At 36.2% G+C, this 26,594-nt stretch overlaps 1 protein-coding gene and 1 pseudogene across 8 annotated transcripts; one reads left to right on the plus strand and one right to left on the minus strand.

Moving 5' to 3' along the window:
• Positions 1-411: 411 nt before the first annotated feature.
• On the minus strand, positions 412-5,330 carry LOC110928250 (annotated as a pseudogene).
• A 15,966-nt stretch (positions 5,331-21,296) lies between these two features.
• On the plus strand, positions 21,297-24,536 carry LOC110915136. 8 transcript variants are annotated; one of them, XR_004883311.1, is made up of 4 exons: positions 21,297-21,825; positions 23,368-23,436; positions 23,543-23,664; positions 24,273-24,536. XR_004883311.1 is itself a non-coding variant. In XM_035985066.1 (3 exons), exons 1-3 carry the CDS (start codon positions 21,382-21,384, stop codon positions 23,549-23,551), a joined length of 522 nt encoding a protein of 173 aa, XP_035840959.1. In that variant the 5' UTR covers positions 21,297-21,381; the 3' UTR covers positions 23,552-23,795. The 8 variants fall into 8 exon arrangements, 2 of the variants coding, with proteins under 2 accessions (XP_035840959.1, XP_035840960.1); XR_004883309.1 differs by having other exon boundaries at positions 24,312-24,536; XR_004883312.1 differs by having other exon boundaries at positions 23,546-23,664; positions 24,013-24,536.
• The last annotated feature ends 2,058 nt before the right edge of the window (positions 24,537-26,594 follow it).

The raw sequence follows: 26,594 nt of genomic DNA on the forward strand, positions 1-26,594 counted from the left end.
GGTATCGGCCTAGGGTTATTTTAGTTTGGGTTGTTACTTATTTTTATTATATATGTTACTTATCTTACATAGTTTTTATATATTATGATTATTCGTAAATATAATTTCTTATTTAATATTGTATGAAACGAAAATAGTTGATGTATTCAACACACAAATAACTTAAACATATCGTACACTTTCATCTAAAAGAGCTTGTTGAAAAATTGAATGATTTTCGATTATCTTTTAGACTATTTTTTATTATGGATTTACTTTTGGATCATCTTTTAATATCTAATCATGTATTTTTGGATTAACTTTTGAGTTGATGTTGTAATTTATTAAATTATAGAGTTAGCTAGTCAACCCGGTTGAACCGCTCGGTACAACCTGGTTCAACCGGTTGAACCATTTTTTAGTCTAATCCGGTTTGATTTAAAAACCGGTTTTTAAAACATTGTATAAAACACAAGTATTATATATCATGATTTTACAGAATCTGCTGATCTAACGCCTTAGCAGGTTTGACTGGTACACATGGCCGCCAAATGGTGTCATTGCCAAAATCCAACAGAGCAATCCCCTTAGGGGTCAAATCACTCCTAATTTGATCAGCCAATTCGAAATCCGACTCCTTTCTAGCTAATGCTCGTTCCTCTATACGTTGCAGTATATTTTCTTCGGTCAATCCTGCTCTTTTTAACGCTTTCTCTTTTAGCTGTGTCAAAACCTGTACAGTATAACTAGCACCAAGTTTCAAAATCTATATCCATTAAAAAAAAAAAAAACTTATGCAGCTAACCGCAGTATAAGTCGAACTGGAAAGCAGCCCCAGTACGTCCAAAACGTCTCTCACTTCTTTCTCTAACCCAATAAGAGACTCGATGTTCGATAACTTCTGTGGTTTTTGAAGCCTCTTCTTAAGCATATCAAGAATTCTGTTCATCAATTTTAAAGCAACTTGAAGAGCAGCATTCAGAATAGTTGGTGTATGTAAATCATCACACATTTTTTCTTCAAAGTGACTTCTCAGATTCTTGATACATTCTTGTGCATCATCAGTCGTCGAATATTTCTTTCTGCTAGTTTTAATTTCCTCCTGAAATTGAGAGATAGCACCGCCACAAGATTCCAAGGTCTATCAACCAAACAAAAAGTCAACACATCAAAAGTATCAATATAGCATTTTCGTCCCTGAGGTTTGGCCACTTTTGTGACTTTCGTCCAAAGGTTTGTTTGTTTTTCCGCATCTGGATCCAAAAGGTTAGAAATCTTGCCATTTTAATCCAACTCATTAGTTCCATCCATGTTTCTCCGAAAATGAGGGGCATTTTTGTCATTTTAGACATTTTTTATTAAAATAAAAAACACTATAAGAAATAAAGATCCACCTCTGTAGACTTTCTCCCCACCCAAACCCTTTAATCATCACAAAAATGTCTAAAAAGACGAAAATACCCCTGACTTAACGTTAAAAATGGATGGAGTTAACGAGTTGGATGAAAATGGTAAAGATTCAAAACCTTTTGGATCCAGATGTGGAAAAACAAACCTTCAGACGAAAGTCGTAAAAGTAACCAAACCTCAGGGACGAAAATGGCATTTTACTCAAAAATTATTTCTACCTGATATATGTAAAATATAGCCTCCGAGGAAATCTCGATCTGGGTGATTGAGTAATTAACTGGTGATCGGTAATGTGTGCCCATTAAGAAATGTCGCAACGCAAGTGGGTGGTATAGTTTTGTGACTTCACGAATAGTGAAAAAGTTTCCAATTGATTTTGACATTTTTTCGTCGTTTGCGGTTACGAAACCATTATGCATCCAGTAACTTATATTGCTATTTGGGCATGCAGCACAACTTTGTTAAATATCGAATGTTTCGGTTAAATAAGTTGCACTCATTGCACTGCACTCGATGTGCCATCCAGGCCTTCCTGGGCCCCACGGGCTGGCCCAACTGATCTCTCCTTGCTTCGCAGCCTGAAAAATTATTCACAAAATATTTAACAATAACTGTTTGTCAGTCAACGTCAGCCAAAATTTCCTATCTTTATCCAGATAAATTTAAGAGTAAAATGCCAATTTTGTCCCTGGGGTTTGGCCAGTGACTTTCGTCTGAAGGTTTGTTTTTCCGCATGTAGATCTAAAAGATTTGAAATCTTGTCATTTTCATCCGGCTTGTTAACTCCATCCATTTTCTCCGTTAAGTCAGGGGTAGTTCCGTCTTTTTTTGCTAACTTAAAAGGACAATTCGGATTTTTTATCTGCATATAAAAAGACCAAATACCCCTAAAAAGGACAGAATTGGCCTTTAAGTTCACAAAAAGGACAGAACTACCCGTGATTTAACGGAGAAAAGTGAATGGAGTAAACGAGCCGGATGAAAATGGCAAGATTTCAAATCTTTTGGATCCAGATGTGCGGAAAAACAAACCTTTGGACAAAAGTCACAAAACCGGTCAAGCCTCAAGGACGAAAATGGCATTTTACTCTAAATTTAATAACGCACCTTCCATAGGGCAAAATCAGTAGGATTTCGCTTCCGTGAATCGACAGCAATCCGCTCTCCGGCTCTGTTGTCCTCAAGCTTTCTTCCTGATAACCGTCCATAATTGGGAAAATTATCAACGGAAAAATAGACATCCCCATCAACAGTGTAAGCACAATCATTGTTAATAATCTGCATACGGAAAATGTAAAATACGTGTGAAACTGTGAATATGTGAATTATGTAGGGTCAAGTTATTCTACAAAGGCTTCTAATTGTAAGAAGTGTAAGAAGGATTTATAGAGTGACAAGTGTCCAATAACCTAAAACTAAACCCACTACATCACCACCAAAAACCTAAACACCCACCCCCACCCCCACCCAAAAACCTAACCCCCCCCCCCACCCCCCAAAAACCTAAAAAAAAATCTAAAAAAAACTAAACACCCACCCCCACCCAAAAACCTAAACCCCCCACTCCCTCGGCAAAAAAAAAAAAAAAAATTTAGGGTGGGTGATGTGGGTGGGGGGGGGTGGGGGTGGGGGTGGGGGTTTAGGTTTTTGGTGGTGGTGGATGTTTAAGGTTTTTTTTTTTTTTTTTTTTTGTAGCGGGGTTTTTTTGTGTAGTGGGTTTTTTTAGGTTATTGGCCACTTGTCACTCTATAAATCCTTCTTACACTTCTTACAATTAGGATCCTTTGTATTTGATCCTAATCCGAATTATGTAATATCTATCTTTTTTTAATTCTGGAAAACGTGACACCTTTTGAATCACATCCCTTATTTGATCCATATGATCTGAAACTCGCGGTTGTTCATTAGGAGGCAAGCACTGGAGATCAGCCATATCCGTCAGAAATTCTTCGCAAAACCGACCACTTAGCTTTAACGGGTCTTCCCCAACCTCACTGGCTCTTTTAATAATCTGCAAGCAAATAACTTAAAATCATATTATAAGTACGGATGCGTACATCAGGAGGTCACGCTTTCGAGTCGTGGAAACATCCTCTTGCAGAAATGCAGGGTACGGATGCGTACATCAGGCCCACGTTGGCCTGATACCCCGTTAGACCCCGCGCAAGCGGGATCCAAGTGCATTAGGTTTGCCCTTTTTATCATTGTATATAGGAACAGAAAAGTGTTGAAAAATAAGAACCATAAGCGAAGATCAATAATGGAAACAAAAGATCAATAAGGAGAATTCATTCAAACTAATTGAAGAGTATGAGAGACAGCGTAAGCTTTGATCATCATCTTACCTTGTCATCTACGTCAGTGAAGTTCCGCACGTATTTTACTTCATAGCCCAAATGCTTCAAATACCTTAAAAATGTAAATTTTAAATTGGTTAGTTAAATAATACAAACTAAAAAGCAAGAATATAAAAAAATTTACACCAGCCGAGTGCGGTGAATTCAGTTAATCCAATTAAGAAAGAATCTTTTTACAACTTTAGGTACCTACATTCAGTTGTTGCTAATTAAACATGTTACCAGCAAAATGTTATTGACCAGAAAAAAAGCTTTTAAGTTAAACCCGTGTACTACACGGGTTAAAAGTTTTAACCCAAAAACAACAAAGAAACAAAGTAAGTGCATGCTATTTTCAGTTGTTACTAATTAAACATGTTATCGCCTTATGCAACCCATGGTAGTAGAAATCGCTAGACTGTCGGAGGGGTACCGACTAGCAATTAATCGGGTCGGGATTAATCGGATTGGGATTTTTAATTTTATATGTAATTTTCAGTTTCTTTTATATATATACACATATTTATAGGTAAATATTTTAAGTAGATTGGATATACACATATATATACACATCTTTATAGGTAAATATTTTTTAAGTATGTAATTGCCGGAATCTACATGGTTTGGTTAGAAACTGTCGAGAATTTACAGGTTTTGTGCCGGTCCGACTACCGAAAAACTAATCAGCATAGTTGTTAATAGCGGCTATAGCTACTGCTTTGTAGCCTCTCGTTTAAAACCCGGGTTAGTTCAATTAAATTCCTGTTCAGAAACTCTTTTTCTAGTGTAATCGCTATATATAAAATAGCCGTCACTACTTGTCGCTATTCGCTACATAGCCTATAGGTGCCTTGTCGCTATTTGCTATCGACAACTATGCTAATCAGTGCCCAGCCGACTAGCAATTAATCGCCGACGAGTCCTGATTTTTACAACATTGATGCAACCTGAGGCGCAGGCTATACAGAAAGCGCAACCGAGGCATGCTTTTTTGGTGAAAAATCGACTCTGAGGCGTGCGTCACATGTACATGCCATATTTTTGTGCAGCAGATTGTGGTACATCATGCTTTTCAGGTTGTACATGTACGTGATTTCAATATGGAAACATATATAAAGCTTATTTGTGTCTAAATATTGGGTAAATGATCCTAAAAACATATAGAAAATTTATATAATCATCTTGCGCCTTGCATGCTATAACAAAACATTCAAAAGTACACCTAGAAACCCAAATTCCATGACATTATAATTTCAGTTACAAAAACACAGCAATTTACACTCAATTGCAAAACTCCTACTGCAACATGCATGCAATCAGATCGTTATAATCAAACGCGTAAAACAAGTACTTGATCGTTATTAATGTGTGTGAAATAGAGAAAGGTAATACCGAAAGAGGACATCGAAGGCGACATAAGCACGAGCGTGACCGATATGACTGAAGTCGTAAGATGTTACGCCACAGACGTACATGGAGACTTTGCCTGGCACAATTGGCTTGAATTTCTCCTTTTGTTTCGTCATCGTGTTGTATATCTGTAACTCTGATTCACGTACTTCCGCCATTGTTGTGTTTCTCGATCGATTTGGGAGAAAGATAAACCCTAGCGACCACGCTTCTGTGTTGCAGACTGTAGGGAATAATTATTCTCAATGAATTTCATTCCATAATATTGATTATTAATTACATTAAATAATAAATAAGCTGTTATATCTTTTATTTACTTATCTTAGTGACTGATATGTGAATATACTACAGGGTCTTAATTGTAAAATTGTAACAGTTGGGGGGGTTGTTATAATAGTTACTGTTAATAGTTGTTAAGACAGTTAATGACAGTTGTAATAGTGTACTTAAGGAGTGGAGTAATAACAGAACAGTTGGTTGGTTGTGAAATCCTTCTTGTTATCTTTCTCTCTCTAACTCACTTTCTCTCTCTAACATTCACGTATCAATTGGTATCAGAGCTCTCCGATCCTCGGAAGCTCCATTATCGATTGATTGGTCCGTTTGATTCATAAGAATCTGTAACGCCCCAAAAATCAGAATGTAAATATTTGTCGTGTGTTCATATATGACACGTTATGAAATTAATAACTAGGCTATTTAACCTAGTTAAGGGTATGGTCAAAAGTATTAAATGATGAAGGTAGTGTCGGTTATGTTTTAAAGGCAAACCCGAGGGGTTAAAGTGGAACAAGATGGAAGTTGTGTTATTAAAAGAAAATAACAACACACACAAACACACCTTCGTGTGTGTTCTAGATCGATCAGGAGACTCCCATGGAGTCTCAAACCCTAAACATGAAAGATCATCAAATTGGAAGGCTAAATGATGCTTAAACTCATAACCGAGCATGGATTAATGATCACCAACACGAGGGGATCATAAGGTATGTCGAAAATCTAAGATTGGTGATCATGTGTAAAATGGGTTATGTTCTAATCCGTGAGTTCAAGTGAAATTGAGCATTGGTATGTGTTATAATCATCATATAGAACATGGATTATGCATGGTTTAGGTTAATTTGATGTTTAAGGGTGAAACCCGTTTGTTATGGTGAAGATGATGACATGGATAAATCATCTATGTCTAAATTCATGCTTAAAATTGATGTATTTTGATTTGTAAGATGGATTCTTATGAGGGGAATTGAAAGAAATGTGATACTAGTATGTTTGATGTTTATGCATGTATGATTCATGTTGATTAGAAGGAAGAAATTGATGAATTATGTATGAGATTAGAAGGATATGCATGAACTAGTTGTACACTATGCTTACAAGGTAGTACACATATCAAAAGCATGATGAAATTATGAAGAAATTAAGATTAGATCACTTGTAAGTGATTAATAAGTAGTTATGAAGTGGGTTTTAGATGATGTAATGTAAATTGATGATTTACTTATGTTAACAATGCTTGGAATCATACATGTGTGTGAGTGTTTAAAGAAATTGGATAAGAAATGGTGAATTGTTGTTAGATGAAGTGGACGAAATGTGAAGATAATATGTATGATGTTTAATTTTAAATACCACATGTTGATTAGTAGAAGGATTTGATGAACTATGTATGAATTTAGAAGATTGTGCATGAATTAGTTGTACGTTATGCTTAAAAGATGGTACGCACCCCAATCGTATGATAAAATGTATGTATTGTCGTCCGTATAGTCGATTATGATGTTGCGAGTATATAATGATAAGTCGAAAGTTAAACTAAATGAACCGTTGACTTCTAAAAGTCAACCGTGTATAAGAAGGATGGTTAGGCGGGTTGTCCTAATTGTAAGATTAAGGTAAGTTATATGGAGCGCGTTTGACGAATGTGTGTTTAATGCGATGACATGATGGTTTACATGAGTTTGAAATGATATGAATTTGGTCACATGTATTATGCTTGCTAGAAGTAACTAATGAAAGTCAAATAGGAATTATGCGATCGATATGATCGTTAACATGTACAATTATGTATGCTAATAAGAATGTGATTTCGATGACATGGAAGTATAGGAATCATGTCGAGACGGAATCAAGCACGAAAGGCTAACGGGTCAAAAGTGGCGAGGAAACGAGTATGAACATGGACGCACGAGGTAAGTGATTTCTTTGTAATCACTTCTTAGTTGTTTATGGAAAGTTATGTGCAATTTAATTAAGTATGATGATCGAGGTCAAGTAGGAAAGAATTGTATGAGACCGATGAAGTATTAAACGGATCTCCGAGCGAGGTATATGTGATTAAGAACTGTAGCTAAGTAGTAGGATTGGTTACTTATGCATGGGAGTCCTTTGTTGTTAAGGATAGAGCGAAGTTGACAAAAACGCCCTTGATGGGTAAAACGAGCAAATGGTCTTAAAAGTTGATTACAAACAAGCTATTTGATTAAATGAATGTTTTGAAAAAGCAAGAAAGCGAGAAGTATGGTTGTCGTAAGCTAAAGACCTTAAAATGCGCAAATACCCTTAACGGGTCAAAATAAGCTCTTGAGCGAAAATGGGTCAAGAGGATGCAAGGCATCCGATAACTTAATCTTGTATGATATACAATGTGGACATTATTAGGTTCATAAGAAGTCTTGGTCAAACAAACTAGTTTTGTGGATGAAGGCATGAACGGGTCGAATAAATCATAAATTAATAATAAGGCGATAGCGTGTAAGTTAAGAATTTCCTTAATCCGGATATGGGATTTTAAGTTCATATGATAGAATGTGAATTTACAAGCATGTAGGAAGAAACGGGAGGTCAAACGGGTAAACGGTTCAAAAGTTACGTGCGTTTTAGTGCGTACGGACGACGAAACGAACCTGCAGAAAACTGCAAAAAAAAAAAAAAAACTAGAGGGCGTCGCCGACGGGTAGGGTACCTAAAGGTGGGATCCTAAAGAATATGTAGTAATAAGGTACCTAAATGTGGGATCCTAAAGAATATGTAGTAATATGGTACCTAAAGGTGGGATCCTAAAGGATATGTAGTAATATGGTACCTAAAGGTGGGATCCTAAAGAATATGTAGTAATAAGGTACCTAAATGTGGGATCCTAAAGGATATGTAGTAATGTGGTACCTAAAGGTGGGATCCTAAAGAATATGTAGTAATAAGGTACCTGAATGTGGGATCCTAAAGGATATGTAGTAATATGGTACCTAAAGGTGGGATCCTAAAGAATATGTAGTAATATGATACCTAAATGTGGGATTCTAAGTTAAGAATTTCCTTTATGTATGTAGAAGCGTATTTATGTATATATGAAGATACGTATGATAGTATGTATATATGTGAAGGCGTAGATATGTATGTATGTATGCAAATGTGTATTTGTGTATGTATGCGAGTACGTGTGATCGTAGGCATGAAGGTAGAGACGTATAAATGTAGGTACATATGTAGAAGTATATTTATGAATATATGAAGATACGTATGGGTGTAGGCATGTATGTATTGAGATATGGATGTATGCACGAGTATATGAAGTATGATTTTGGATACGTTAAGTGTTAATGATATTAATTATGTACCTGGAAAACGAAGATTTATGCAGGCATATTATTGAAGACTCACAAGGGAATGGATACGCTAATGATATGCTTAAAGCTAGAGAGAAAGCTGAATGGAAAGTGTACATGTATTGAGTCTTGTTTATGTATTGTATACTAATGTGATGAATGTATGTGGTGAGTGCAGGTTGTACGAATCACGAGTCATGAGGATCATCAAGGGATAGAGATCGAGGATCGAGTCACTAGTGAGATTGTACGGGAACGTTGATGTATATAATGTAGTAAACATAAGCCATGTTTTTACTTAGTAAATAAGTCGATTGATGGATTTATGTGAAAGAGTTATGTTAAAGTTAATTTTTAATTAAGTTAAGGTGTTTATAATGAAAGAAAGTTTATGGCTTGAACTTCCGCTGCGACTTTTAGTCAAATACGTATTAGGGTCTTACAAGTTGGTATCAGAGCCCTGGTTTGAGGGAATCAAGTACGAGAAAGTAAGTACTTGAACTCAAACTTGTGTGCTCTTGAGATAAGAAACCCGTACAATCTAAGACTCGATCAAGATCCAAAGATAGAAGCTAATGTAAGTATGTACTTATGTATACGTATGAAGAAACTGACGGTTTGTATGTGCAAGGTAAGCATAAGTGTTTCAAGAGGATTATCCGTGAAAGCAGTTTAAGATGAATAACTAGAACCGTCAAGTGACAAATAGGCAAATGAGCCCCAGGTACGTGAATTTAATATGTGGGTATATGTAAGGGTAAAACTCAGTAAAGGAAGGAAAATTTTGAATGAAAGACAAGGATTGTATGTAATGAAGTATTGAAAGTGATACACGCGCCGAAACCTAAGTCTACGGACATAAGGTGGCAATTGCATGAAGGCACGAAAATACTATGTGTATTGTGTACCTGGCCAGTACACGAGAAACGTACGACGTTCGTGAGATCATGATAATTGTTACAGGTATGTCCGGTAGAGTTGGGTAGCAGGCGGGCGTGTGGGTGAAATGGGAAGTAAGACTCTCGGAAAAATGAGAGTACTATGTAAGAATGAAAAACATGCCTGTTAAGAATGAAAAAAAAAATGTTGAATCCGTAAGAAAGTGCGGATCAACAAGGTATGAATGAGATGTTTGAATCCGTGAGACGAATTCAAGGTATGAAAGGCATGAATGGGATGTTTGAATCCGTGAGACGAATTCAAGGTATGAAAGGCATGAATGGGATGTTTGAATCCGTGAGACGAATTCAAGGTATGAAAGGCATGAATGGGATGTTTGAATCCGTGAGACGAATTCAAGGTATGAAAGGCATGAATGGGATGTTTGAATCCGCGAGACGGATTCAAAGTATGCAATACATGAAGGGAATGCTTGAAACCTCTAGTCGGATACAAAACATAAAAAATAATGAAAGGTATGGATGCTACGATTGTGTACGCAGGACGAGTTTAAAATATAGAAATGATGAAAATAGCCCACATCGCGATGTGTCAATGGTTTGACCATGGTTGTGTCAAACGAATCATGTGAGTAAATGTAAAGTAACTGGATGAAAGAATGATCAGGATTGGCACGCAAACCTAAATTTTAAATTTTAAAATGAAAGAAAGAAGTTTTGAATAAGTTATGTGTTAAAAGTGCCGGTAATCGACTACTAGGAGTCAAAATGAATGACGGGCTAATACCCGGACCATGATATAAGTACGCACAAGAAGGAACCTAGAGGTGATGAAACCCATCGATTTGGTGGGAGGTTGTGCACGAGTGAAGGCACATTGCACGGATGAATGAAATCTAGTCTAGTACGGCTAGTACACGTGAAGAATGTGGACAGGTCTGATTTACGGATCGCTGAAGTATGGAAGGAAATCGAGGTAAGTAAAATGCTTTAATTTATGTCAGATAAGTATGAATTTGTAAGTTGAAAACGCCCTACAAAAATGTATGGTGGAATGAGTATGGTATAGTACAGAATGTTCGATTCCTAACAGTGGACCTAAGAAGAAGATTATGTCGTTAAGGAATGAATCTCAAAGGTTTGAAGTGAAAATTTCGAGAATTCGCTAAACTCTCATATAATGATTTTGCGTGACATGTGGGCTTATGTAAACGAAATAATGCATGAAATAAGAGGAATAGTAATGTAGAATGAACAAGGTGAATGGAAGATAACGTAAGAGTATGTATGGTACAAGTAGTTATAGAAAAGATAGAATGATGTTAACTTTGAAGTGAAGCGCGTATATGTGATCATGAAATAGTAGTTTTGTGTGGTAACAAAACAAGAACTAAATGCTAAATAATATATGTGTAGAATGTAATCTTAAGAGATAGGATGATTGTAGTAGATCCGTTGGGAACGGATCATACGAATGTATGTATGATTACAGATTGAGGAAGTATGTATATAGACCCGTTATTGACAGATCAAGGAAATGAAAATGATATGCGAAAGTATGATAAGGAAGGTATGGAATTGTTAGGAAGAAGTCAATGATATGAATAATGAAATAAACATGAAAGAAACATTAATAAGAATTCTGGGATGGATTCTTGAAATTGGATGATAGTCATAGTGATGAGCTCGTGGTTATGTCGAGTGGACGTAGAGAAGTAATAATTAGTATTAAATAAAGGTAAGAAAGGTTTCGGGGACGAAACCTCATTTAAGGGTGGTAGACTTGTAACGCCCCAAAAATCAGAATGTAAATATTTGTCGTGTGTTCATATATGACACGTTATGAAATTAATAACTAGGCTATTTAACCTAGTTAAGGGTATGGTCAAAAGTATTAAATGATGAAGGTAGTGTCGGTTATGTTTTAAAGGCAAACCCGAGGGGTTAAAGTGGAACAAGATGGAAGTTGTGTTATTAAAAGAAAATAACAACACACACAAACACACCTTCGTGTGTGTTCTAGATCGATCAGGAGACTCCCATGGAGTCTCAAACCCTAAACATGAAAGATCATCAAATTGGAAGGCTAAATGATGCTTAAACTCATAACCGAGCATGGATTAATGATCACCAACACGAGGGGATCATAAGGTATGTCGAAAATCTAAGATTGGTGATCATGTGTAAAATGGGTTATGTTCTAATCCGTGAGTTCAAGTGAAATTGAGCATTGGTATGTGTTATAATCATCATATAGAACATGGATTATGCATGGTTTAGGTTAATTTGATGTTTAAGGGTGAAACCCGTTTGTTATGGTGAAGATGATGACATGGATAAATCATCTATGTCTAAATTCATGCTTAAAATTGATGTATTTTGATTTGTAAGATGGATTCTTATGAGGGGAATTGAAAGAAATGTGATACTAGTATGTTTGATGTTTATGCATGTATGATTCATGTTGATTAGAAGGAAGAAATTGATGAATTATGTATGAGATTAGAAGGATATGCATGAACTAGTTGTACACTATGCTTACAAGGTAGTACACATATCAAAAGCATGATGAAATTATGAAGAAATTAAGATTAGATCACTTGTAAGTGATTAATAAGTAGTTATGAAGTGGGTTTTAGATGATGTAATGTAAATTGATGATTTACTTATGTTAACAATGCTTGGAATCATACATGTGTGTGAGTGTTTAAAGAAATTGGATAAGAAATGGTGAATTGTTGTTAGATGAAGTGGACGAAATGTGAAGATAATATGTATGATGTTTAATTTTAAATACCACATGTTGATTAGTAGAAGGATTTGATGAACTATGTATGAATTTAGAAGATTGTGCATGAATTAGTTGTACGTTATGCTTAAAAGATGGTACGCACCCCAATCGTATGATAAAATGTATGTATTGTCGTCCGTATAGTCGATTATGATGTTGCGAGTATATAATGATAAGTCGAAAGTTAAACTAAATGAACCGTTGACTTCTAAAAGTCAACCGTGTATAAGAAGGATGGTTAGGCGGGTTGTCCTAATTGTAAGATTAAGGTAAGTTATATGGAGCGCGTTTGACGAATGTGTGTTTAATGCGATGACATGATGGTTTACATGAGTTTGAAATGATATGAATTTGGTCACATGTATTATGCTTGCTAGAAGTAACTAATGAAAGTCAAATAGGAATTATGCGATCGATATGATCGTTAACATGTACAATTATGTATGCTAATAAGAATGTGATTTCGATGACATGGAAGTATAGGAATCATGTCGAGACGGAATCAAGCACGAAAGGCTAACGGGTCAAAAGTGGCGAGGAAACGAGTATGAACATGGACGCACGAGGTAAGTGATTTCTTTGTAATCACTTCTTAGTTGTTTATGGAAAGTTATGTGCAATTTAATTAAGTATGATGATCGAGGTCAAGTAGGAAAGAATTGTATGAGACCGATGAAGTATTAAACGGATCTCCGAGCGAGGTATATGTGATTAAGAACTGTAGCTAAGTAGTAGGATTGGTTACTTATGCATGGGAGTCCTTTGTTGTTAAGGATAGAGCGAAGTTGACAAAAACGCCCTTGATGGGTAAAACGAGCAAATGGTCTTAAAAGTTGATTACAAACAAGCTATTTGATTAAATGAATGTTTTGAAAAAGCAAGAAAGCGAGAAGTATGGTTGTCGTAAGCTAAAGACCTTAAAATGCGCAAATACCCTTAACGGGTCAAAATAAGCTCTTGAGCGAAAATGGGTCAAGAGGATGCAAGGCATCCGATAACTTAATCTTGTATGATATACAATGTGGACATTATTAGGTTCATAAGAAGTCTTGGTCAAACAAACTAGTTTTGTGGATGAAGGCATGAACGGGTCGAATAAATCATAAATTAATAATAAGGCGATAGCGTGTAAGTTAAGAATTTCCTTAATCCGGATATGGGATTTTAAGTTCATATGATAGAATGTGAATTTACAAGCATGTAGGAAGAAACGGGAGGTCAAACGGGTAAACGGTTCAAAAGTTACGTGCGTTTTAGTGCGTACGGACGACGAAACGAACCTGCAGAAAACTGCAAAAAAAAAAAAACTAGAGGGCGTCGCCGACGGGTAGGGTACCTAAAGGTGGGATCCTAAAGAATATGTAGTAATAAGGTACCTAAATGTGGGATCCTAAAGAATATGTAGTAATATGGTACCTAAAGGTGGGATCCTAAAGGATATGTAGTAATATGGTACCTAAAGGTGGGATCCTAAAGAATATGTAGTAATAAGGTACCTAAATGTGGGATCCTAAAGGATATGTAGTAATGTGGTACCTAAAGGTGGGATCCTAAAGAATATGTAGTAATAAGGTACCTGAATGTGGGATCCTAAAGGATATGTAGTAATATGGTACCTAAAGGTGGGATCCTAAAGAATATGTAGTAATATGATACCTAAATGTGGGATTCTAAGTTAAGAATTTCCTTTATGTATGTAGAAGCGTATTTATGTATATATGAAGATACGTATGATAGTATGTATATATGTGAAGGCGTAGATATGTATGTATGTATGCAAATGTGTATTTGTGTATGTATGCGAGTACGAGTGATCGTAGGCATGAAGGTAGAGACGTATAAATGTAGGTACATATGTAGAAGTGTATTTATGAATATATGAAGATACGTATGGGTGTAGGCATGTATGTATTGAGATATGGATGTATGCACGAGTATATGAAGTATGATTTTGGATACGTTAAGTGTTAATGATATTAATTATGTACCTGGAAAACGAAGATTTATGCAGGCATATTATTGAAGACTCACAAGGGAATGGATACGCTAATGATATGCTTAAAGCTAGAGAGAAAGCTGAATGGAAAGTGTACATGTATTGAGTCTTGTTTATGTATTGTATACTAATGTGATGAATGTATGTGGTGAGTGCAGGTTGTACGAATCACGAGTCATGAGGATCATCAAGGGATAGAGATCGAGGATCGAGTCACTAGTGAGATTGTACGGGAATGTTGATGTATATAATGTAGTAAACATAAGCTATGTTTTTACTTAGTAAATAAGTCGATTGATGGATTTATGTGAAAGAGTTATGTTAAAGTTAATTTTTAATTAAGTTAAGGTGTTTATAATGAAAGAAAGTTTATGGCTTGAACTTCCGCTGCGACTTTTAGTCAAATACGTATTAGGGTCTTACAGAATCAGTCATTGTTCGATTGATTCAGTTCAATTCGATTCGGAATTGATCATTGTTCGGTCAATTCTATTCGTGTTCTTCGTTTCATCACTCAAAATTGATCATTGTTCGATCAATTTGTTCAGCAATTATGACAGCAACAAGAGGTTAAACTGAAATTGAAAAAACTTTGAAGGAGCATGCGAATTCATTGCTCAAGATTGACGCATTCATGGCGAAAACAGAGCATACCTTCAATGATTTCAAACAATTATTGGAGAAATTGGTTAACAATAACAACAATAATCATTCCGGTTCCAGCGACACAGGTAATACCAATCAAGATTTCAATAATTTCAATCGGAATGATAGATTCTTTAGAATGGGGAAACTGGAATTTCCAAAGTATGATGGTTCCGGAGACGTTGAAGACTGGGTGTGTAAGTGCGAGCACTTTTTTGATGTGGATGATACTCCGGAAAACTACAAGGTCAGGTATGCTGTGATTCATTTGGAAGGAAGAGCTATTAAATGGCATAATAATTTTGCAAAAACTAGACCTATTGCTAGTGTTTCATGGGCAGAATATGCTAGAACAATCACTGATAGATTTTCTAAGCAATTGTCTAGAGATGCTATGGGGATTTTATCCTCTACTGTACAAGATGGGGAGTTGGAAACTTATTGTGATGAGTTTGATGAAAACTTGTTAAGGGTAACTATAGCAGAAGAGTATGCAATTAGTCTTTTCATTAAGGGTCTTAAACCTGAATTAGGGGGTCCGGTTAGTATGTTTGATCCAAAAACCATGAAAGAAGCTTATATGTTGGCAAAGAAACAGAAACTTTGCTAATGAAAAAATGAAATCCCAGTTTAAACCTTCATTCAATTCGAAACCAACGTCTTCCACATTTATACATAATCCTAAACCTATATCCACCTTCAAACCACCAGTTAACACATCACACTTACCATTGTTACCTAATCCTCACCCCAATCAGAAGTTGTCTACCACTAGAAGATTGACCAGTAGAGAAATTGAAAATAAAAGGTCAAAAGGGGAATGTTTCTGGTGTAATGACAAGTTTACCCCTACCCACAAATGTCCAAATAAACAATTGTTTGTGTTAGAAGTGGTTAATGGGGAAGATGAGGGACAACATGATGGGGAATATATGACTAATGGCCCAACTGCTGATGTTACTCAGGATACGGTGATTGACACTACAGTGACTGATCCTCTTATCTCTATTCATGCCTTGACAGGTATCCCCTCTTTATCTACTATGCAAGTAGTAGGCAATATTGGTACAAAAACCTTACAAATACTGATAGATTCGGGGTCTACTCATAATTTCATTGATGAGAAGTTGGCTGTTAAGTTGGGGTGTGTAATGAAAGACATAGAGGGAATGAAGGTGGGAGTAGCAAATGGTTCTCAGCTGTTATGTGTGAAAGTTTGTCAAGGATTTCAATGGCAAATGCAGGGTTTGTGGATGAAGGCTGATGTACTAGTATTACCACTGGCCAGTTACGACATGGTGTTGGGGGTCCAATGGTTGTCTTCTCTTGGGGATATTGTGTGGAATTTTCAAGATTTAACTATGCAGTTTCGGGTAGATAGTAAGGTTTACCAATTGAAGGGAAGTAATACTAATAGAGTCTCATTATGTTCGAATAAATTGATGAGTCATCTATTGACATCACAGGGCAGCCAAGTTGTTCAATCTCAATTGTTCAGTTTACAACAAGTTGAGGGTGATGAGCATTACCAACATAAGGCAGTGGTTCCTAATGGGGTAGCTGATAGCAAGATTCAGTCTTTATTGCAGGAGTTTGGGGATGTTTTTGCTACTCCTAATTGTTTACCACCATCTAGAGCTTACGATCACAGGATTATTCTCAAGGATGAATCCATGGTTATTAGTCAAAAGCCGTATAGGTATCAGGCTGCACAAAAGGATGTCATAGAGAAGATGACTAAGGAGTTACTGGACACAGGAGTTATACAGGGCAGTACCAGCCCTTTTGCAGCCCCTGTGGTGTTGGTTAAAAAAAAGACGGATCTTGGCGAATGTGTATTGATTATCGAAGGCTTAATGATGCAACCGTTAAGAATGGGTACCCTATACCTCTGATTGAAGAACTGCTGGACGAATTGGGGGGAGCTACAATATTCTCTAAGCTAGATTTAAGGTCAGGATACCATCAAATTAGGATGTAACCTGATGATGTACATAAGACGGCTTTTAGGACTCATGAAGGTCACTTTGAGTTCTTGGTAATGCCTTTCGGCTTAACCAATGCTCCGGCTACCTTCCAGTCCTTGATGAATCATACTTTTAAGGAGTTTTTGAGGAAATCAGTTCTTGTATTCTTTGATGACATACTGGTATACAGCAAAACAGTAGATCAGCACGTGATACATTTAAGAGAGGTCTTGACTGTTTTGAGAGAAGCTAAGTTGTATGCGAGACTTTCTAAATGTGCATTTGGAGGAGTGACTGTAGAATATTTGGGTCACATTATTTCAAAAGAGGGGGTAGCAACTGATCCGAAGAAGATTGCAGCAGTCAAACAATGGCCACAACCTACCAATGTCAAACAGTTGAGGGGTTTTCTCGGGTTATCAGGGTACTACAGAAGATTTATTCGAGCATATGGTGTTTTAGCAAAGCCATTGACTTCTCTTTTAAAAAAGGATAACTTTGTATGGACGGAGGAATCTACAAGCGCTTTTGAAAAACTTAAAGAAGCAGTTTGTTCACCGCCAGTTTTGACTCTTCCAGATTTTGATAAACCCTTCGTGTTAGAGACTGATGCTTCTGCAGTAGGGACTGGGGCTGTTTTAATGCAAGACAACCATCCATTGGCCTTTATCAGCAAAGCACTATCTCCCAGGCAGCAAGCTTTATCAGTATATGAAAAGGAACTGTTAGCTATCATCTATGCAGTCAAATATTGGCACCACTACTTATCTGTCAGCCGTTTCGTTATCAGAACAGATCAAAAAAGTTTGAAGTACCTGCTAGAACAGAGGTTAACTACCTTACAACATGCTTGGCTCTCCAAATTGTTGGGATATGATTATGAAATAGTGTATAAAAAGGGGGTGGAAAACCAAGTGGCTGATGCATTGTCTAGAGTCCAAAGTCCTGCCTTGTTTACTATGTCCTTGTCTACATTGGATGGCACTCTTTGGGAACGAATTAAGAAATCTTGGCAAGAGGATGGTGTGATTAAAAGAAGGATACAAAAATTGATGAAGGGAGAAACTGTAAAAGGATATAAGTGGAATGGGGAAGTATTATTAAAGAATAACAGGGTGATAGTGGGAAATGATGAGGAATTACAAAGAGATATTATTAGGTTGTGCCATGATTCAAGCATGGGAGGGCACTCGGGTGTACATGCCACTACCCAAAAGATCAAGGGCATGTTTAAATGGAAGGGATTACATAAACAAGTTCGATACTTTATTCGAACCTGTGATGTGTGTCAAAGGATTAAGTCTGAAAATGTGGCATATCCTGGATTGTTGCAACCTTTGCCTGTTCCAAAGTATATTTTTTCCGATATTTCAATGGATTTCATAGGAGGATTGCCTAAGGTGCAAGGAAAGGATTCTATTATGGTGGTGGTGGATAGGTTGACTAAGTTTGGTCATTTTATTCCGTTGGGACATCCTTATACAGCTGCTGGGGTTGCTCAAGCTTTCATGGATAATGTTTTTAAGCTGCACGGATGGCCTCAAACCATTGTATCTGACAGAGACCCCTTATTCTTAAGTAGTTTCTGGAAAGAGTTCACTAAAATGCATGGTATACAGCTGAACATGTCAACTGCCTACCATCCTCAAACTGATGGCCAGACTGAAGTGGTTAATAGGTGCATTGAGTCTTATTTGAGGGGCATGACACTCAGTACTAAACTGCCCTGGATTAAATGGTTAACCTTGGCTGAGTGGTGGTACAATACAAATTACCATTCCTCAATCAAGACTACACCCTTCCAGGCTTTGTACGGGTACCCACCGCCTATTTTTGTTCCCTATATTCCTAAGGATTGCACTATCGCAGCTGTGGATGAATTGTGTATTGAAAGGGAATAAACAATTAAACAGCTGAGACAGGCTTTGTTGGTCGCCCAGAATCAGATGAAACAAGTGGCAGATGGTAAAAGAAGTGAACGAGAGTTTGATGTGGGGCAATGGGTATATTTGCGACTACAGAATCACAGACAACATTCTCTAAGGAAACACACAAATAGCAAGTTAAGCCCTAAGTACTTTGGGCCATTCCTAATCTTAGAAAGAGTTGGTAAAGTTGCATACAAGCTTGACTTACCGGCGGAAGCACAACTTCATCCTACCTTCCATGTGTCGTTGTTGAAACCAGCAAGAGGTGATCATTCTACTGTTCTTCCTTTACCAGTGCAATCTCGGTTCTTGTTTTATCCAGCTGCAGTGGTGGATCGGAAGATGGTTAAGAAGAATAATCGTGTCAGTGTGGATGTGTTAATTAGTTGGAAGGGCTTACCATTGACAGAGGCATCGTGGGAGAATCTTGAAGAAATGAAAGTGCGGTTCCCTGATTTTGACTTTGGGAGTTGAAATTGTTAAGGAATTGGTAATTTTGGGGACAAAATTACTTAAAGAAGGGGGTATTGATATGTGAATATACTACAGGGTCTTAATTGTAAAATTGTAACAGTTGGGGGGGGGGGTTGTTATAATAGTTACTGTTAATAGTTGTTAAGACAGTTAATGACAGTTGTAATAGTGTACTTAAGGAGTGGAGTAATAACAGAACAGTTGGTTGGTTGTGAAATCCTTCTTGTTATCTTTCTCTCTCTAACTCACTTTCTCTCTCTAACATTCACGTATCAGTGACCCATACGACTCTTATACGCGTCGTATACAACACAATGAAACATCCGGGTTAGGTTTTGTCTCGCAATCGTTAGCATCTTCCTCGTACTCTCTCATGTGTTGTTCTTCCACGTGTAAATGGTAAGTCACGTATGTGTGTTAAGGATAACTTTGTGCCACGTAAGATGGTTTAGCTTATTCTATGAACTCCTGAAATAACTAAATAGTGAGACGTTGGTAAAAATTACGGCATCACATCTTATAGAGATTTTTTACCTCCCTCAAATCAGGCAACACTCTCCTGTCATCACAATAAATCACGGACACAACTACCTATCCTCGTTCAACGTCGGGTCTGAAAACGTATTCTGAGACCCATGCCTCATTCGAATGTTCGGCAAAAACATAACTAACGACCCAAGACGACATCGTGATACGATTCGATCAGATGACTTTTGTTGTGAGATTTCGTTTTATTTAAAATCCAACCAATTGCATAGCTTTAAAGGATTTTTATACGACGCGTATAGCGCTATACGCGTCGTATAGGGTTTATTTTTACACCTACCAACCCCCAGGATTCTCGGATTGTACCCGTTAGTCAATATACGTGGCGTATTACGCTACACGTCATATAAGGTTTACTTTTCGCTACATGATTCCTGGGTCAGACACATCAATCAACCCTCTACACGATGCGTATAACACTATACGCATCATATAGTGTTATACGCGTCATATAGGGGGACTTATTTATTGCAGGTTAAACCCTATACGCGTCGTATAGGAGACGTAAAAATAATTTTGGAGATGTCCAATTATAATCACCCGTTATTTTGGAGATAATATCTACCTACCAAACACAACACAAATTCCTAATTTATGTTAAAATATTAGTTTAAGAGTATGTATGTGACTATCAGTTGATAAACAATATGACAATATATTTGGTTTATTTATATGAAAAAGAAAACACCTTGTTATACATGTGAATGTTGCTAATACATTATAATCATATATACAGATACAAAAAACCACTTTTTGGGACCAAACTTTTGGTTTCGTCAAAGGAAGTTAGAATCATTTTCTTCTCAAATCAGTTTTAATCGCTTTGACCCTTCTTTTCGGAAAACGTAATCAAATATATTAGCTAAGTAATCAATAGTGGTAGGATAGCAGTTATCAGGCTCTTCCAAACTAGCGATATCAAATAGCGGTCCATAATAGTGAATCTGCTAATGTCAGCGCTATTGACCGCAATTTCAGTGATATTGACCGTTATTTTGGATGCCTTGGTTGATGTGGAGTCGGAGGATGATTTCATAGCCAAAATAAACTTTCTATTATATCCTTACCCTCTTAAACACTGCCCCTTGACCGTTATTTAATTTTGGACCGCTATAACTGGATTCTAAAACATATATTGGATGTTAGTTTTTCTTTACCATTTCTTTTTATTTGTATTATAAAACATATATTTAAGAATGTTTTTTTTTTTTTTTTTTTTTTTTTTTTTTTTTTTTTTTTTTTTTTTTTTGGTCTTGCTGTAAAAACTTGGGGACAAAGCGACGAGTGTATATAAAGTTAAAAGGTCCCCAAACATAACTCCTTGATGGTTAGATCAACATCAACTCAACTGAAGCAAGCAAGCAACCGATATCAAACCCATTCACAAATTCCACAATGCCTTCTTCCAAATTCACATCTCAATCAAATCTCTCCAAATGCACCAACCCACCACAACTCCCCGTCGATCCCGCCGCCGACGGTCAACTGAATCGCTGGCCACCAACAGCAGCAACAGTTGACAGATTAATACTTCAATTAAAAGCAAAAGACCCCGACACAGAAGCCAATTGGGAGAAAATTATTCTCAATTTCAAAAAGGAGCTTGCTGCAGAGGAGGAGAAGGAGAAATTGAAGCCGGCGTTGACTTCTGATGTGGTCAATAGTAGCAGCTGTGGCGGTGGTGGTGGAATTGAGGAGAGAGATGGGGTTAGGGTTAGGGCAAAGTTTTCGGTTCCGCTTTCACGGAGGGAGATGGAGAAGGATTTTGAGGATATGGGAGAACGGAGGTTGCCCAGAAAGCCCAAGAAGCGGCCCAAATCTCTTCAGAATCAGTTGGATGTAAGTCGTGTTTTGATGTTCATTGATTTGATTCATGTTAGTTGATGAGTTTGTTATAGCATGTATGTAGAGATATTATTGTGTAGATGTAAATGAAATAAATATTATATATTGAAAGATTCTGCAGTTGTAATCAAGATTTGTTAACATAGATTGTTATTACATTGATACCCGCAGAATTCGACTAAATTAACCGTATGTATTGGCTATTTGGTAACTGAATCGTTGTTTCTGCAAAAAGTTAACGGGGAAGAAGTTATTATAGAGTAATGTAGACTGTGCCCTCTGGGTATATCCGCTTGATTCATTCAAAGCTACCTTTTCAAAGCGCCTAGGCGCATAGGCCGAGCCCGGAACCTAGGCTCTAAGCGCTTAAAAAACGAGAGCTTTTTTAAATAAGGAGAATGATATAAAATACCTTTTTAGGGGTTTTAGAGATGTTTTAGGCTTGTTTAAGGCTACTTTAGGATGTTTTAGGGCTGTTTAGGACTTATTTATGGTTGGTTTAGGATCTTTTAGGCGTTTCAGACGACTTTTAGCCTGAATTTGGCTGGAAATTGTGCCTCGGTCATAGTTGTTAATAGCGAATAGCGACAAACAGCGACAAGGGACCTATATGCTACATAGCGAATAGCGACAAATAGCGACCGCTATTTTATGAATAGTGATACACTAGAAAAAGAATTATGAAAATTTTTATATGTATATTACATCAAAATATCCTGGTATATATGCTATTTTACATGTATATTTAACAGAAACTTATAAATCCAGCTATTTTATAGCTATATCTAATTGCTATTTACATCAAAAAAAAAAAAACTAACTGTCGCTATTCACGCTATTGGTCGCTATGACCCAAATAGCGACACTTGGTCGCCTCGCTACATAGCGCGCTATAGCGGTCGCTATAGCCGCTATTGACAACTATGGCCTCGGTGCCTAAAAGTGCGCTTCACCAGTCGCAGCCCACTTACTGCGCCTAGGCGCGCACCTCATGTGTTTAAACAACGTAGATTCAAAGTGTAGTGACTTTTTTTAAACTTGCATTTCTTTGAGAACTTTGTTTGTAATGAAAAGCAAATACATATATCGATAACTAAACTATGTAATACTTGCAACATTCATATGGTTTGAGAACATGGTTGTAAAAATTGCTAGGTGCTTGTCGGTGACACGCGATTAATCGGATTGGAATTTTGTATGTAATTTTTCGAACTTATATATACACACAAAAATTTTCGAACTTTATGTATAATTTTCGAACTTATTAATCGGATTGGATTTATAAGTATGATTTTTCAAATACTTCAAAGATTTTGACTTATTTTGATTGATTTTGACCGATTTTGAATCGACTGCCTTTGACCGATTACAGATTCTAGGTCTGACTTGGTGAAATTTACTCGTTAAACTACCAATTACCAATTAATCCCAATTATTACAACACTATTTGAGAACTTACTGATTTACTGAGCGGATTGTGGGTTTCCGACCATTGTTGATATGTAATAACTTTAGTTCATTTTAACGTTATGGCAGACTCTATTTCCTGGCTTGTGGTTAACTGAGATAAACGCTGATCTTTATAGAGTTTCCGATACAAAAAAGGTATGCTGGTTTATATTTCAGAACATTTTATTACTGGTCCTTGAAATCCAGTTTATTTTTTATTCTAGAGTCTTGATTTTGTTCTCTTGTTTTGTTTCCTTTAAAGCAGAGGTAGTGATGGGAAACCAAGTGATTGAAGTTTAAAGGATTCTTTCTCTCTAATCGTTGACGATTGCGAAAATAAACTGATATGTTCAGCACATTAGCTCAATTGGGTAAACATCATATGTAAGTATCTTTTGACATTAGGTAGTTAAGTTCTATTGTTTAGTATCATACTTCATATACCGACTCTTTTCCGATCTTTGTAGAAACTAGAAAACATCTATTTCAAGATCAAATGTTGTTGATTGCATTTATGTTACCATTTTTTTTTTTTTTTTTTTTTGTATTTTTATGTTATATCCTGATGCAATAAAAAGTCAACTTTTTGTTCAACTATTGTCTGTTATTTCATGTTACAATCTCGGGACTGTAGGGTATATTTGTAATATTTATAATGTTGTACGAAGTACAATCTTATTCTAATATCTTTACGCGGATGCTTTGTGATTATTGATGGAATTTCATGTGCAGAAGTTCTTCTTTCTGGTTTATACGTGCAAGAATTGCCAATATTGGTGGTCCCCGCTACATGTATAGTGGTTTTCGGGAGGGCAAAGGGCAAAATGGTGAAACAAAACTTCGTTTATTTACACTAGGTTTTGAGTCATATATGAATTATAGCAGTTAGTGATGAAGATTCGGTCCTAGAATTTTGTTCATTCGTGGTTTAATATATTCTCCAAATCTTTGCTGTTTTTCCGATAGGAATTTACTGATTTTATAATTTGCAGATGTTAGTATTACTATAATGAATCGTTCAACTTGTTCAGGCAATCCAAATTGTCAAAATGTTTTGAAGAAGATGCTAGTTAATGCGATTGGATACGTTACAAGGACCTAGACACCTAGTACTATGATATGTATCAATTTAGCGAGTTGTGTTAGTTGGTATGGTGGTTGTATAAGTCGATTTTAAGTCAAATAAGCACATATCTAGTACTTGTTTAGCTATATACAGTGAAATTATATACATGCTATGATGTGAGTTTTGTGTCTCCTTCCTCCAATCAATCTTTTTTTTTTTTTTCTCAATTATCTTTACTCGTGTACTTGGTTTATTGTTCCCCAAATCTTTTTAAGTTGTAAAGCTTGGTGCTTGGTCATCTAATCTTTGATCCAAACATCTCCTAGTCTAATACTAATATTATGATGAATTCCAAACATGTATGCATTATTGTAGTTTTACTACTTGAGTGATATTGAGATGGTTATGTTTGAAGTATAATAACTAATGCATCTTCTTAGACCACCCCTAACCGGATGTCATGTGGTCGTTTGTTGCAAGGAAGTTACTTTGAACCAGTTTGCATTTGACGACTAATGTCGGGTTTGACCGTCCCCAAGTAGGCTCAGACCATCACAACGTAGGATCCGACGATCTGTCGTCGGATTCGTGGCCTATGTGGAAAATATTCTTTCTTAACTATTTGTGTTTCTACCAAAGGAACAAATGACCTAACAATGGAGAGTTTGAGTCCCACAATGGATGATTGTATAGAATTATGAGTAGATTAGATTTTAAAAATGACAAGGTGTACTTTTTAAAATAAAAGTGGATTTGATGCAAAATATGTTACTAACTAGGGTTAAGAACCGTCCGCGTTGCGGCGCGGGTATATCGTAAACAATGAATGAATTAGTCCAGACGTTATATGATACATTAACCATATGAAAACACACATTTCGACGTATCCAAGTGAATTCAATGTAACTTGTATAAGCATTGTGATTGGATCAAACGTAAAGTAAATCAAATTCATATCGAACAATCATAACGTATTATATGTGACCCAACTCATACATAAAAAACGTAACGGGTATGAAGGAAAATATGCACATGTAATCGAAAGGGATTAATTAGAGCTTTCGAAAAAAGGAGAGAAAAAGAAACCATAATTTGACTCCACTCGGTTCGAAACAAACTTTACGAAACATACATAAAATAAACACGAAAACATATTATATTTGACCTGAATCATTTCCCAAAAAAGTTTACATCGAAACGTAGAACAACTTGAATTTATACCAAAACGTGCATAAAAATATGCACGTAAAAATGGTTTCTTTAAACGAAAACGTATTATATTTGATCTGACTCGTCTATAAAAAAAGTTTACGTCGGAATGTAGAACAAATCATATTTATACATACCCGTACATAAAATATGCACGTAAAAAGAAACGAAAACGTATTATATTTGATCTGACTCGTCTATAAAACAAGTTTACATCGGAATGTAGAACAAATCATATTTATACATACCCGTGCATAAAATATGCACGTAAAAAATAGTTTTTAAGTAAAGGAAGTAGAGGGGTAAACCGAAACAAAATATGAGTAAAAAATTTAATAGGTTAAAAACGTTCGTAAAACCATGCCAACAGTACCAATGCCATAACGACATCGACTCTCAACATCGTAAAAAAATAAAATAGATAAATGGTAAAAATTACACTAAACGAAAAGCAGACTAAAATCGTTGAACCACGTACACCCGTTACAGTGTGTTAATGCGAAGAAATTAACCAGAAACGTAAAATGTAGAAAATAATAACTTAGTCGATCTAGGACTTGTCAGTTGCGGCGAACTTTTCAAAAGGGAAAAAATGGACGCGTTGCGACGGGTCTGTTAAATATGAAAAAATAGAGCAAAAAACGTTAAACTCACATGCACGCTACGACATGTTAACTCGCAAAATTCTGAACAAAACGTAAAACGAAAAACTTGCGAAAGATAAAAAGTATAGGGGACCAAAGTTGTAGATATTAAAGTGTTGTGTTAAATTATAAAAGATGGAAAACTTTGGGTTAAAAGTAAAAAAAATAAAAGGGGTCAAAATATAACATATGAAATGTTTGGGTTAAAAATGAAAAATCAAGTTTTTTTGAAATACTCTCCAAACACATGTTACAACTCCTCTAAGCAAAATATAGTTGCTTTATTTATAGTTACATGTGAAATAAATTATCAATGCATAAAGGATAGAAAATTATGCTACTATTGTTGAATACAACTTTCTACAAATTAACTAATTAAGATTAAAAGTTTGAAT

The sequence above is a fragment of the Helianthus annuus genome, chromosome 16 (assembly GCF_002127325.2).
Source record: "Helianthus annuus cultivar XRQ/B chromosome 16, HanXRQr2.0-SUNRISE, whole genome shotgun sequence".
In the NCBI taxonomy this organism is placed as follows: domain Eukaryota; kingdom Viridiplantae; phylum Streptophyta; class Magnoliopsida; order Asterales; family Asteraceae; genus Helianthus; species Helianthus annuus.

Coding starts and splice junctions, on each gene's coding strand:
- LOC110915136 (XM_035985066.1), top strand. CDS start 21,382: ATGCCTTCTTCCAAATTCACATCTCAATCAAATCTCTCCAAATGCACC. Junction 21,826..23,367: donor CTCTTCAGAATCAGTTGGAT/GTAAGTCGTGTT, acceptor ACGTTATGGCAG/ACTCTATTTCCTGGCTTGTG.